At 39.9% G+C, this 14,712-nt stretch overlaps 1 protein-coding gene across 4 annotated transcripts in view; it reads right to left on the bottom strand.

The window, feature by feature from the left end:
* The window catches only part of GAN (gigaxonin), a 59,736-nt gene that overhangs the window by 17,605 nt on the left and 27,419 nt on the right, over window positions 1–14,712 (bottom strand). For 3 of the 4 annotated variants that reach the window (XR_006165724.1, XR_006165726.1, XR_006165725.1), the window contains exon 11: window positions 14,076–14,376. Coding sequence is in view for 1 of the 4 variants with exons in the window: in XM_032990633.2 (XP_032846524.2) it covers window positions 14,195–14,376 (182 nt within the window). In the remaining 3 variants the exon portion in view is untranslated. Of the gene's footprint in view, window positions 1–105; window positions 14,377–14,712 lie in introns of those variants that run through there. The other variant, XM_032990633.2, reaches the window with a different exon arrangement.

The raw sequence follows: 14,712 nt of genomic DNA, 5'->3' as shown, positions 1-14,712 counted from the left end.
ACTGTACTTTTTTTTCATTTTTCATAAGACCGAGAGAAAATCTTGAGCTACGTTCTTCCTTTCTTTTAAAAACAGAAAGAAAATACATAAGGAGCAGTTAACAAGTTTTCAAACCATCAATGTTTTATTTGGTTAGTTTATTAAACACCTTTAAGACAATTAATTTTGGTCTGTACCCTTCTATAAAATAATTCAAGTTCTGAACAAACCTCCAATACATAAAGCAAAGTTACTTTTACCATACGCAAATTTCAGATCAAAATACAACACTCTGTTTTCTTACATTTATAAAACCCGGTCAAATACAAACAACATTAAAAAAGATAAAACACTTCCACTGATCCTTGGTACAATTATTACAGCACAATTTGCACAGTGGCAACTAAGTCCCCAAAGCACAAGTCAAATACTTTAAAAAGGGAACCTCCCTTTAGCCACCCAACATTATACTGAACACGTAAACGAAGCGAGTGCTACTTAATCCAGGAAAATTCTTGTGTCCCTTTTCGTATCGTGTGTGAGCCACAAGGCAATTCTGCAAGGGAGGTTACCAGTAAGTAACCAAACAGCTTTTCTGCTTTGCTGTTACAATTTTATGTGCAACTACTCCATGAAAATAAATAGATGGAGGTGGACCAGACTCTGCACTGGGCAATTATGGCAACTAAAGTAAACCAAGAAATGTGTATTTTTCTAATAACAGATCATAAAAGTCTTTAAAAAAAAAAAAAATCAATACCAAATTTATCTGTGGGTACAACTGGAGTAACTGCCTTTTTCTTCACTTTCAAAGACATCTAATGTAGACACAGAGTGTTTTCAATTGTTGAGAGTTTGTTCCATTGCAAAACCCAGTGTTTCAGCAATAGGTCAAAGTGCCATTAAAATTGCACATTTTTCTTCAATTATGAGAATACATGGTAGCATGCAATGCTTGTTTGTTACTAGGCCTAAAAGCTTGCACTTACACTAACCTATGAAGATGTGGGATCTCTTACGGAACAGAAACAAGAACAAAAATTAAAATACAAACATAAAATGATAGAACTGAAGTATCAGTTGACAAACATTCCCAAAGAGGTTCTACTTAGCAAGCCTTTAAATAACACCTCGAGAAGAGAAGGTAAAATCAGAGCAGTACCAGAAGTGTCTGATGTATCAAACACAAGTTATACTTTGCATAGGCAGTCAAGGCAATTGCACTGCAGTGCAACTAAAGGGTATTTTTGTCTGCAGTTCTGCAAATCCCTTCTTTGTTTCCCTCTACCCCCCAAACTACTAATTTTACTTATAATTCAATTCTAAGTTCAGTTACTTTAGTCTCAGCTAATGTGAAAATGTGTGCATAATTAAACTGAAAAATACACTAATGGATCTAACTTACCTCTCCTCCCTCCCCCAAATTCATGTCATATCCATTAATATACCACACACTTTCTGAAACTTTTCATATCTGTTAACATTAGTATTACCCCGACAGAATGAAGGAGAATTGCATACTGCACTGATAGTACATATTTAAATAATGCTCAAGTGTAAACAGTATAGGATGGACAGAGTTTTAAAAATCCCAGTGAGGTACAGCAAAAACTTAATTTGCTAATTTAGTCTTTTAAGTGCAATTGAAACACTGTGTACTGCCCTCCTCCAAAAAGGTCTCTCCATAATTAAGCTACACTACTAATCTTATTCCCTTAAAGCTACATACCCATGCTATAACTCATTATATTGACTTAATGCAAATATTTGTGGGGGAAAATTAATTTACAGGGTTAATTAAAATCTTTGTAGTATTCAAAAGGAATGATAGTAAAGGGATCAACCATGGAAAATGTGGTAATACACGTTTTTAAAAATATTTCTAATAATTCTAACACAAAACAGCAAGTATATTTTGAAAAATGCATAGAAACCCTGTCAATACAAAAATCCCCACTAAAATTACACAACTAAGCAATTTTATTCGAAATATTTTATGTGCTTTTCCTATAAAGGCCACTTTGACATACAGATACAAAAAAATTTACATTTTTCCCCAAAATAAATTATTTGTTCCTCAATTAAAAATACTGAATATGGAAGCATAACAACCCTCTTGCATGCCAGCTGCTCATCTGCAGTGGCTACTGCCAAAGAAGAAAATCTCCAAATATTTTCAATTACCAAAAGAAATAAGAAACGCCTTCAGCCTTTGTTCTGCCTAGCACTAGGAAAACCTGGGGTTAGGAATGGACCAGGCTGAACCCCTTACACTGTTTGTGCCGGGAAGGGAATGACACAGACATCTGCAGAGAGATTTTCTGTTCGTCTCCTGTGTTATGCACCGAAATCCCTTTTTGAAATCAGAGAAATAAATCAAGGTTAACCTGAATTAAAGAAAGACAAAATAGTAAATGGAGTCAGGAGGGAGAAACCATATGGGGAACAAAGTGGGTTAAATAAATGACAAATACAGGCAAACTACTCAGAAGAATGCATGTACAGGTAGGAAGACATGATCAACTGGTAGAGAAGAGCTACTCATGGGGTGTAGAGCCAGGGGCAAACAGTGTACTGGTTTTATTAGTATTTAATAGGGGGAAGAAGAGGAACACAGGGAACAAGCTTCACTGGAAAACCGAAGCAACAGGAGAACAAAGAACCTTTACCAGCAGTCCTGACCACGTGGGCATTTATCCCGGAATTGCCACGGAAGCAGCAAAATCAAACTCACATATAGACGCATAAGTGGTGGAAATGAAAACTGACTTGGACTGGATTTAAGACATCACAGGTATTCTTTACTGTAAGCACCAGACCCACAACTGAACAGCACAGGAACATAAAAGCAAGACCTACATCTGCCCGGAGGGGCACAGCAAACCCAAACCGCCCAACATGCTCTGGAGCAGAGAGATGCAAACGTCGGGAAGTGGCCCCTAAGTCCCTCCAGCGGGTAAGCCACGCTGGCGGGGTTACAGGGCAAGCTCCGATCGACAATACGAGACTGACAGGAGGGATACACTTGGACAGCACATTGTTCAGAGCCAAAACACCTAACAAACCGATGGGCAAGGCAGGGGGGAAGGAGGAAAACCAGTGAACAAGAGATGATTTGGAGGCAAGATTCCTGGGCAGCCACTGAGTACAAGTTCTCCTAACCTTGGACCAAGGACTGGATTTGGAAGGACACAAGAGCCGTGGATCTTCTGTATCACAAGGAATTCAGCTCTCTGATGTGCTATATTGCATAGTTTGGTTGAGGTCAAAGAGCATTTACGTCTTATTTTTCCCTGTTTTTAACAGAAGTAACTCAACAGGCTCAGGTCAGAGCATTCCAAAGCCTGGCCCCAAGTGATTCGTGGATTCATTTCTAAAGCAATACAGGAAGATTTTGGGGTGGGTACATAAGGAAATAAAAGCAAAATCTATTCCCACACAAAGCACAAAAAGACCCACAAAAAGCATACGCACATAAAAAGCCCATTACAGCAAACATACCTGCAATACAGAAGTCAAAGCACGACAGCTGGATGATGGGAATAAACCTTGCTGTCAAGCTGCATGCCAGGGGTGGTAGACAAGACCAGGTGAGTGTTCCTACTGACCACACTGACATATTTTTTTGTAGAAAAAGCAGCAATATATTCTGACAATATCCTGGTAATTATCAAGATCTTATATCTGACAGAACAATGAACCTTTACAAGAGCAAAAACGATGCAGCATTATGTTCCAACACTCTCCTATTACATGGCTCATGGAATACAGATACCATAACTGGATTCATCAATATAATTGCTGTTGTTATTTCATTCTCTTATACTAAAACAAAATATTTTTACAGTACAAAGTCAGACTAAGCATATTAGTCTTCATTCATATAATATGTATTTCAATTCTTTAGTCCAATCCTACAAGATTCATGGTACTCAATAAACATGGTTTACAGAGGCAAAACTCTGAAGGTACATCACCTGATGTGAAGAAATTGTTTTAAGTTTGCTTTTTCCTTTTGAAGGCAATCTCAGTTAGTCAGGTTCCCACTTCAGATTATTAAACAGCAAGCATACAAACTGAGCAGTTACACACTTCTGTTTTCTCAAAAAAGTGGAGGGGAAAACCAGGTAGCCAGGAGCTCCCCAGTTACTTAGGCCAATGCTTGCTGTTCCACCCTGCAGAAATAGTTCCAGAGCCTCCAATAGTTTCAGATTTAAACAGAACAAATGTAAAATATTAGATCTCCTAAAGCACTCAGCCCATAAACCTTTATATATCTTACCCCTATGCAAGAGACAGGGTGGACTCATCCTTACCCGTGTTGCCAGGGCGCAGCTGCAAGGCTCAGACTCTGGGCACAGGCCTGGCAATGAGTGGTGCTGCTCTTCAGTCTTCCCTAAATTAAGAGGATTAAGGATTTGCAAGCTCAGTAGGGTTCTCCATGGTCCCTCATTTATTGGCTGTTTTTCAGACAGTGCTGCAGATAACACAGATACTCTTCATGAAGGCCACCAGCCTGTGGCTCCTGGAGAAGTCAGGATGGTCCAGAGGGCAGCACCCAACATGTGAAGTGGGAGCAGGACAAGACAGTCTCTGGATGCCTCTCAAAAGGCTAAAGGGCTCTTTGATTAACAAGACTGAGAAATGCTACACCACTGGGACAGTGAAGCCTACAAAAAAAGCAGTAACCCGATGTCTGGAGATGGGACAATTTCAAACATCAACCCCCCTGACCCTTCCTGCTGCCTCAGACCGGGCAGGAGCATGGGCTTTTTATGTCCTCCACAGAATGAAAACTTCTAGCAATGTTAAGTTATCAAATCCCTAAACCAAACTGATGATACAGATTAAGCAAAACTTAAGACAGCTCAACAAGGATGACAACAAAGTTCCTACACAGGACTAAAATTCAGCTCCCTAATTACAAGAGCCATCTCCTGAGATCTACCAAGCGATGGCAGCGGTCGGTAGCTTCCCTCTTTCCACCTTCTGGCCACCCTCGGCACGGGGCAGCTAAACCCTCCGGGGTGAACAGACCTTGGCAGCCACCTAAAAAGGTGCCTCAAAAAAGGGCTGAGCAGGCAAGTGCTGAGGCAAAACCCGTCCCTGGCCCGACATGCAGGTGCTCCGACAGGCACAGGGGTTGGTGTGTCCCAGACACGCAGGGGACGCCACACAGCCAGGTCCTGGGACCGAGCCCAAGAAGATTAATATTTATGGAGTAGCCACCATGATGCCAAGAGAAGGCTCTGGAATTAACAACTAACTAGTACAGTCCGCAGAGGCATGAATAGCTCCTTGTTTTATCCCTAACTATTTGTGCGCGGCCAGTGAAGTGTTTGCTACATTTAATTCGAAGTTAATATGAGCTGCTACTTAAAATTTTAGAGGAAAATGTTCCCCATGAAGCATTTCTTGGTTTTACCTCTGCAAAGAAAGAAAAAAAGGCAGCATTTCCCTATTATATTTTGTATTATTAAGGCCTTTTACAGTTTGGAAGCTGTCTTTATGAAAAGGCATGTTGTTTCAAAAAAGGATTGAATACTCAAAAAAACCAAACCTAGAGAACAAACACAAGCTGATTATCAGCTTACACTGGTACTTTAAGAAGTCAAGCACAGTGTAATAGCACCTTCAGAAGCAGAAGAAAACAATTTTTTTTTTTTCCTTTTAAATTCTTCAAGCTAAGCAAAACCTTGCATACTTGAAGAGGTCAAAGAAATGGGCAAATATATAATCTCAGGTACAGAAGATGGGTATTTTTGTGCACAGTTTCTCCTCTGTAGGTGAGGAAATGCAGAACTCCATGGAAAAAAAAAAAATCCAGACTAGACATTATAGAACAACCACTGAATCTCCCTATTAAGATAACGGATCAAATTCATAGGAAACACAGCACAGAGTAGAAGCAGAGAGAAAACTATCTGATCTGTCTTTATAAGAGCAGACTTCTATTTTTTAAACAGATTTTTTCCTATTTAAAAATTGTCAGGACAGTCTTTCACTTGTCTCTCTCATTTACAAGTATAATAGTTACTTTCAAGTAATATACATTTTTATTTACTTTTTACAGCAGCTGCAGGTCAACCTTGGTCTTTTTGTACAGAAACATGCTTTTAAAATGAAATTAAAGTAAACTGTCCTTGGACAATGGCATCATTCTGCCCTGCTTCTTGCCTGCTTTTAGTTTTTTATTGAAGGACAAAATGCAATTTTTTTAAAAAAAGAAAAGAAAAAAGATTTGACAAAGTGCAAAGAAAAAAAATGAGGTAGCTGGGAACAGGGGCTTTTCCCCACGGACAAGGCAGCAGACTTCCAGCCACAAGTAACACACAGACACGGGAGTGGGCTACACAAGCCCTACCTACAGCACTGCTTACAGAGGTTCAGGTGATCTCTAATCTGCTGACATTAGTTTTACAAACTTGAAGAAAAAGTAATTTCATCGTGTATCAAGGCCTCCCCGCGCATACACTGAGTGGAGTAAAAGGATGCAGAGATGTGCAAAAAGCCAGTAGACAGAAAGATCAAGTTTGCATGGATGTCCTCCAACGCACAGGAGCTCTTCCTAGCGATCATCATCGAAAGCAATGCATTCAAAAGTAAGCTTGGGGCAAGAGTGAAAGCAAAATCCTGTTAATAAGAGCAGAAGACAAAACAACGGAGACCAGAAAGCAGCATTACGCGTGGGGTACGCCCAGGAATCCGCGTCCCCTGGTCTGACAGGGCTTTGGGGGTCAATTCTCAGCCAGACACAGCCTCGGGTCCTCCGGCACTCAACGTGTCTGCAGCTGGGCAACGTCCCAACTGAGGGCAGCAAGGGGTGGCAATTACACAAGCTCTGTGCCAAAACCAGCCTCTTGCCCCATCAGATACACACAGCAAGGCCATGGGCAATATAAGGAGAAATCTTGTTTTACTGATACTTTTCCTTCCTCCTTAACACTGCAATGCTGCCTTCTAGGAGTCCACCAGAATACAGCTTGCTGCTTACATCCATTAAACTACGATAGAATACTCACCATACATTGCAAAATACAGTCTCAGACCCTTAAATACAAAAGTTTCAATTACAAGAAGAAAATCATTAGGTTTTGGAAGTTGGAGAGTAAAAAAAAAAACAAAAAAAAACAAAAAAAACAACACAACAACTTAAAATTGACTTTGCAGCTGTTTCCCCAAGCAAACAAAAGCAGCTCTTTCCCCAAGCTAGAGCAGATCCTGGCTTCTCTAAGCAATCCAGAAGAGACCTTTGGACTAGTTTATGACTAGTGCTGAAAGAGTTTGAAAGTATTTCTTAAGAGGGTACGCCATTGGCTTCTCTTCAGAGAGAAACTTTAACAAGAGCTTTAAAGAATGTCAGCTCCGTTCAACTTGAACACCTTGCCAGATACTCCGGTGTACTGGTTTAGTTATTCTAATAATTAAGCAGACTTCACTTTTTAAGACCTGAAAATTGTGAAACAAACAACAAGGATGAAAATGCTTTCCTGCTATCATGTGTAAATTAATAAAACAGATGCTGCCTAGCTGAAGATTTAGCATTAGAGATCATTAACGTGAGGATCTCAAGCAGACAGGGGTAAGGTTTTTGTAGCCTGCTGCCTATTGCAAATTGAAATTTACACTTTTCAAAATGGCTCTTCATTTCATTAGGTGCAATATTTTTCTACAAGTTTTTTTCTATGCTGAAACTAGTAGAGGTAGCAGCATGCTAACAGAATGCACAGAAATTATACTTGTAAAAGCAGCCCACTGTACAGCCTGCTTAAATGGTATCCTTCAGGCTTTGACTGGGGTTTAGAACTACAGATTAAAGAAACTTGCCCTTGACAAAAACAGAGTGTCTTAGCAATAACTGAAAAGAAAGTAATGAGCAAAGGCACAGAAAAAAAAAAAAAAAAAAAATCAAGGACATTAGGTGGTGATTCAAAAGTACCTAGTATTTAAAAAAAAAAAAATTACATTTTCATGTTTTATCAATAAAATAATGTTACTTACATGGGGGATGTTTCTTTCCATCCTATTATTTTAAATCAGATCCATCAGCTTTTACAAGGGCTCAGTATAGTCTCATTTCATTATGAAAATTCAAGGGCATAGGTAGGCAATGGCATTGAGCATGTTCATTTACTGATGCGCTCTGGCAGGTGTTTGTTATTCACATGAAACCCTGCAAAAATACTGGGCAACAAGATTTAGCCTTTTACACTGAAAAGTTCCAGTCTTCTAGCTCACTTTGAGGACATTTCAATAGATCATTTCAAATAACCTTCAAATATTATTCTAAACAAATTTTTATGTATTTTAATTATTTTTATAACTAATAAGCAGCTACCTTGAATAAGCCGTTTCCAAAAATATCTTTAAGATTTTGTATCACCAACAAATTTACAACTTAATCACCTGCGGGTAGCAGTTTATAGTTTAATTCTCCTATTACCCTTAATCCTTATCTAGTTAGGCACTTCACAGGACTTTATATTCTTTTAGCTTACCTGTTAATCTAAAATTTGAGAGAATTGGTTGCTGGAGTACTACAGCAGTTAGATTAGAGAGTCATATAGGGCATGGCTGACCAGACACGTCCCCTTAAAGCCTGGCTACAATCCTTCCTACAGTAAGAAATTTCCCAGAAAAAAACAACCCCCAAAACTACAGGGATGCTGGACAGCAGGTGCCCAACCTATCAATAAACTTCAGAGCACGCGGGTGTGACCCCTACAGAAAACACGGGGTGCTTCGCCCAAATCTTACTGGCTTTACAGTGGTATCTCCAAGTCAGCTTTTACTGGCTCATCTTCCCAATCTCAAGTGATCAGAAAGTTCTTCTCTTTCGCAAGTAGCGTGACGTGGAAACACAGACCCTTCTGATGTAGCTCTCAACTCCAATAACAAATGAGGAAGAGCAACAGAAAATGGCAAATGTCAAAAGGCTACAGCACTGACGACTGAAACACAGGCCTGTACTCGTTCCTTAACGGTAAAAGGAAATACTCCAAGATGGAAATAGTAACTACTAACTACAAAACAAACATGTATATAATGAACACCCCTCCTACCCACCTGAAGAGGCTGTTTAAGCACTCCAAAGAGTTAAGAAAACACGAACCCCAAAACTTTGATGCTAATGTTAGAGTCAGAAAGGATCCATACCCCAAGTTAAATAGAACTCCTTGGAAAGCATTGCTGCGAGCGGCACCAAAACATACCTTAGTTACAATCCTCTGTATGATTGTGTCCCTGGGCATAGTCATACTTCCCAAGACACAGCTTTCCTTCTGCAGGTAAGATTACTTCAAACAAATTGCACTTTATCTAAATATTTATAATTTTAAATACTAAAACCTGTTGTCAGCTGCCATTTGCTATATACTTGCATGGCACTAATGCTCTAATAAAGAGCAAAGTGTCCATATGCATCACACAGAGTGATGTCTCAAGGCAGCTGTGAAGAGTATCACAAACCTGCAGAACAGTATTTAAAAAAAAAAAAAAAAAAAGATTTACAGTGTTTTCAATAGCATTTGTTTTAGAAAAAAAAAAAACATTGCTCTTTTTTGGAACACAGTGAATTTTAAGCATCTCTGTATTTTACTAGAACAGTTGAATTATTGTTATATACAGAGGAAACCAAAAGTTTGGCACTTGTAACAATTTGCATTTGTTATTGCATCCTGCACGTTGCATGGCACACGCACGTTACCAAAACCCCTGCAGGCTGTACAGCCACAGTAGTTATGGAACCGACCAGAGAAACTGTGGTTAAAACAGGGGGAAATGTTCCCTAAATCCCTCCCTTTTGTACTTGTGCATTTACCAAGTTATGCAGGCACAAGAAATATTGCAGAAAGAAATTAAGCTGCCTGGTGTTTTCTGGAGGGGGAGTTTATAAAGCAAGCCAGGTGCTTCAGTAGCTTTGATGAAAAAACTCCTATTTCCAGCAAGAAGTCTGCTTCAGAAGGCAGGCTGTGTGACGTGCAAGTTCTGTGAAGTTGAAAGAAAAAGGGATAAAAGCCTGCCCACAGTTATTAGTGAGCTGATTTTGTAATTTTGCTTTTGTTTTCAGATTCACCACTATCCTTTTGTGTAATCTCATATTAATTTGCCTTCAGTTTAAGGATGAGGTACCCTCAAAATTACAGAAAGTCACTTGACCAGGAAGAACCAAGTTAATACGCATTTTCACAATAACTAAACCTTAAAGATTAGCTGATAAAATATTTGAGGACAGACAGTCCTTGCTGTGGTATAACAAAAGACTCTTCAAGATGACTCTTTTTCAGGTTATAGAACAGAAAGGATGAGAATTTGAAATCCAGCACAGACTCTTTAGGAACACGAGCATCTCACAGGGCCAAGTAAGGAATGGAGACCAGGCCAGGTGTGTGCCTCCCTAAGAAACCCAAGAGATTTATTTTATGAGAGCAACAGCACTTTACACCTTTGCTTCTGTCATCACTCTTTCTGCTGTGCAAAGCAGCCGCAAGACTACATGCGTAAAACAAGCACAGAGGACATTGTTGTGTGCTTATGGTATTATCTCTTTTTCCCCGCTTGTACACTCAAACTTTTGATTCTACCCTTAGATTAGCAATTCCTGAGTTTTTCCAAAAATAATCTGTGGCACATGAAAGAAGGAAGAGGGAACTTTTTGCGGGGTGAACTGTGGTAAGAGGTGGAGTGAGGGGAGAAAGAAGCCACTACTATTCTCATCTTCCACAACCCCTACCCCATATTTGGCAATTTTCTGATTACAATGGCTGGGGTTTGTCCAATTCTACAGCAGGGGGAAGGAAAGGACACAGAAGCCCAACGCAAGACACTCAAGCCTGCAACATGTCCCAGCCAGTCCTCGTTTGGGACTGTGCTGAGCTTGACTCAAGATGCAACCACCTGAGAGCCACACACCAAGGACCCAGCCCTGATTCAGGGTGTGCTGGGCACCAAATCAGCGGCACTCTTCAGTGACACAGACATTGGTCTTTCATGAGCGGGAAGGAATTAAGGCTACTGGGCCAGGCAAGGACAACTTAAACAAGTTTCTAAATTGCCAAACCACCTAAACCCCCTGGATTACCAACTGAGCAAATTCACGAGTTGCTTCCCGTGTGGTTCAGCCAGCATATGCAGGGGTACGCGGCCATCAGGGAAGCAGGGACAGCTGGGGTGATGGCATGTACCAGTGAACCCAGTTCAATCAGTAGGTGTCTGCATGTTCGACACGCTCAGTAACCTGGTGACCCCCCTCCACTCAGCGCCTCTGGTACCAAAGCCTCCCTCCTCTACTGAAGTCGACCATCTCCTTCCCAAGTCAGAGGTCATCTCCCCCACTCATCACCTCTACAACCAGGCTCTCCCTGGAGAAAGCAGAGCCTTGCCTTCAAAGCCTTGCTCCAAACTGGGAGGCAGTCGAGCCTGGTTACTGCACATCCCAAGAGAGGCACTCCTCACCGGGCTTGCCGCTCAAAACTGGACAGACAGACAAGTCAGACCCCGAAAGACGCACCCCTTCCCTCCCGCACACACACAGAGGCTAGCGCACCTCCCGGATCGGCCCCACAGGCAAGGCAGGTGGGGAATGATCCCCATCCCCTTGAAGCAAGGCCAAGGAAGCCAGTTTTGAGATCTCAGGAGTGCTTAAATCTTCGGCTTGAGCACATCCCCGAAACTCCAGGAGACAGGGTCTCCAGAGACTTGGTCCCTGGCTGCCAACTGCCCAGGAACTGACAGGAGTACACGCCTGTTAGGAAATTAAGTTTGTAACTGTTTCAGGTGAAGAGGCTCAAACTTCTTGCTTATATCTCACCAAGTGCATTTGCAACATGCTCTAAATGACAGCAGGCTTGTTTTATTTCTGTTTTTTTAAAAAAAAAAAAAACAAAACAAAAAAACCACAACAACAGAAAACCTACTGTTAATCCTACTTTACATGTAAACATCTGGTTCATTAACGGCAAAACACTGATAGAGTATATATGATTTGGATTTATGTGCATTTGTTACTTAGGTTTTCTGGATGCTGAATGCCCTCAAGTATACTGGGAAGCTACAGGGACTCAAGAGATAGCAGCCTGCAATATTCTGAATAACATTTTCAAAAGTTTTCTAAGCCACTTAGAAAACTGAGCTCAAAAGTGAAATAGATACTTAGAAACACTCATCACTTTTGAATATGGGATCTTGGCACTTTGTCTAAGAAAAAATATTGAACAATTGAAGATTTTCAAAACTGGGAAGTTTTACAGATAAACTAACAGCACTTGATTTATTTCACAAGACAGCCAAGGATGGAAAGAGTGGTTCACATTTCTTTAGTAAAGCATTATATATAAATTTAAAATCTAAAGACATATATATACACACACACACACACACACACACACACACCAAGTTTACTGCAATGCATAAATATATAAACTTTTTGATATGCCAACTAATATAGGTCAGAAAGTTGATGTATATAATTCAAGTTTTGCAGCACTTCAGCATTGTAAAAAATAAAAAAAATAAATAATGGTCAGTGGATTGGATGCTGCCCTTTTTTTCTTCCCACCCCTTTGCTCAGAATCAGAGTAATTCCAACCACACATCAGTGCTATGGAAGGACTGAGCAGAAGTAAGTTTCAGAACATCTCTTCAAGGAATATTTAGTGAAATATAACTATTTTGTACTAATTTGGGATTCTATTTCAGCATACCTAAACCGATTCAATAAAGATGATGAAGGTTTAGGCTAACGCAACCGAGGGCAGAGATTGGTTTGTCTGAGGTCCACAGAGTTGCAGAGTGGTAAGTATTGTATGTAGTCATAATACTGGTTATACAAAGTCTCTTTTTCTGAAGGGCAGGAGGTCTTAGTTCTATTTCCATCTCTCTCATTTTATTCTTTTCAAATAAATACAGGTTATGTCCCACCCCTCACAAGAATAATGAAATCAAAAATTGAGGTAAAAGTGTTCTACCAGCTGATATTGACTACGAACAAAAGTCAATTAAATATTGCTACTGATGAGAACAAGACTTAGTAAGAAATAAATTGCAAGATACTAAATTCTTCACAATAATCACACCATAAACCCCAGCTTTCAAAGTCAGACAGCAGTAAACAAGACTGTACCTTAGCACGAAAATCATTAGTAAACCAACTTTTGATCCCAAATTAAAGTCACTGAACAAATTTTCCTTAACTCTTAGTCTAAAAATCATGGTTTCTGCAAAACAAACGTATCCTTGTCGTGTTTCACTTCTATTCTGAGAGAGATAAAACACACCTTTCTATAATGCTCAGTCTTAAAAACCATTCTTAGTTTGCAACAGATCCGAAGTAAAAAGGAACACAACCTATTTTCTTTACTTTGTCGAGTTGTTGTCCTTCACCAAAAGCAGCAATCATCATTAACCATTCTAAACACCGTTTCCCATTCTACTTCAAGGAAACAGCCACCGAAGCCCACACAGAAACGCACGCCACCCATCTGCACACCAGTTCATCAGGCTATTCAAATGACAGCATAGAAAAAAGTTTACTTTTCTGTAGTATACTGTATCCATTTCAGGTTAGTCCATTTTAAATATATTAAAAATATTTGTAGGAATGAAAACATTGCAAATGAATGAAAAACCATATGTACACACCTCCACCATTTTTAGGCACAGACCCTAACTTCTGAGGAAGGACTAGAAATAAAAGGTGCAACAACCAACATCTCCTATGGCATTACGGTCAAACAACAGTCTTTGCAGTATACCAGGGAGGTTGGTTATCATATAGCTTCTGTGTATTATAGCTATCCAGTCCAAGATAGCACCTTTATTCTTATCAGTTCCCCTCAGGGGAAACACATCTTAAATCTTTTTTGCTTTTCAATAAACTTCGCCAAAGGAATACCACTTCTCACCACTTTCAGACACAAAAAACCTCCTTCAATAGCATGGTTTAGACTCCAAATGGTTACAATTGAAGGTGTTTCCTTGATCCCCCCTTTTATTTTCCCCCCTCTCTTCTTTTTAATGTATACTTAAGTTATTTGTTCCCGAAACAAGAACTGAGACTCAAGCTTTTTAAGCATTTAAAACAAAAACAGTTACCATACCAAAGCACAGCATACAGTGTAAGTTTCAGCTGTAATTTCTCAGCTTTTCCTTTATATAGAGCTATATTATGGTGGACTGCGCAGAATTCTTCCAGTCTCCTCCACTGTCAGCATACGGATCACGGAGAAGGTACGCGAATGCGGAATAATCCTTGTTGAAGCTGCAGTCGAAAGAGCTTGCAGTTTGCAATCCGCAAAGCTGCACAGCCAGTACGGCGGAGGTCCGATGGAAACAGTGGCTTAGTGCGCTGCCAGGTTCCCGTGCTTCTTTTAAATTCTCTAACATAGTCATAATTTGTACCTGAATTCACACATGCACAAAAAAAAAAAAAGGATAAAATACTTAAACATATTGTGGCTATAACCACATTTAACCTCTAAGAAGGCAAACGTGAACAGGAGCATGCACAGAAACACAAATAAATTTCTGGGTGTACGGTTGAAATTATTGCCAAGAGGAAACTACTACAACATTTCTTATCTACTTAAACCCAGCACATTTGGAATTTGCTCTTTTATAATTTCAGAAAGCCCCGTTACACACTCATGTATGTACATATGGCCACGGAAGCATGTAGTCTTCCAAATGTTTTTTACAGTATGTCACCAGATGCTGAAAGCTGAGTATTGACTATGT

Source organism: Tyto alba, unplaced genomic scaffold, assembly GCF_018691265.1.
Source record: "Tyto alba isolate M040663 unplaced genomic scaffold, T.alba_DEE_v4.0 Super-Scaffold_26, whole genome shotgun sequence".
Taxonomy (NCBI): domain Eukaryota; kingdom Metazoa; phylum Chordata; class Aves; order Strigiformes; family Tytonidae; genus Tyto; species Tyto alba.
Note: the sequence above shows the minus strand (reverse complement) of the source record. Positions and strands in the feature narration are given on the sequence as shown.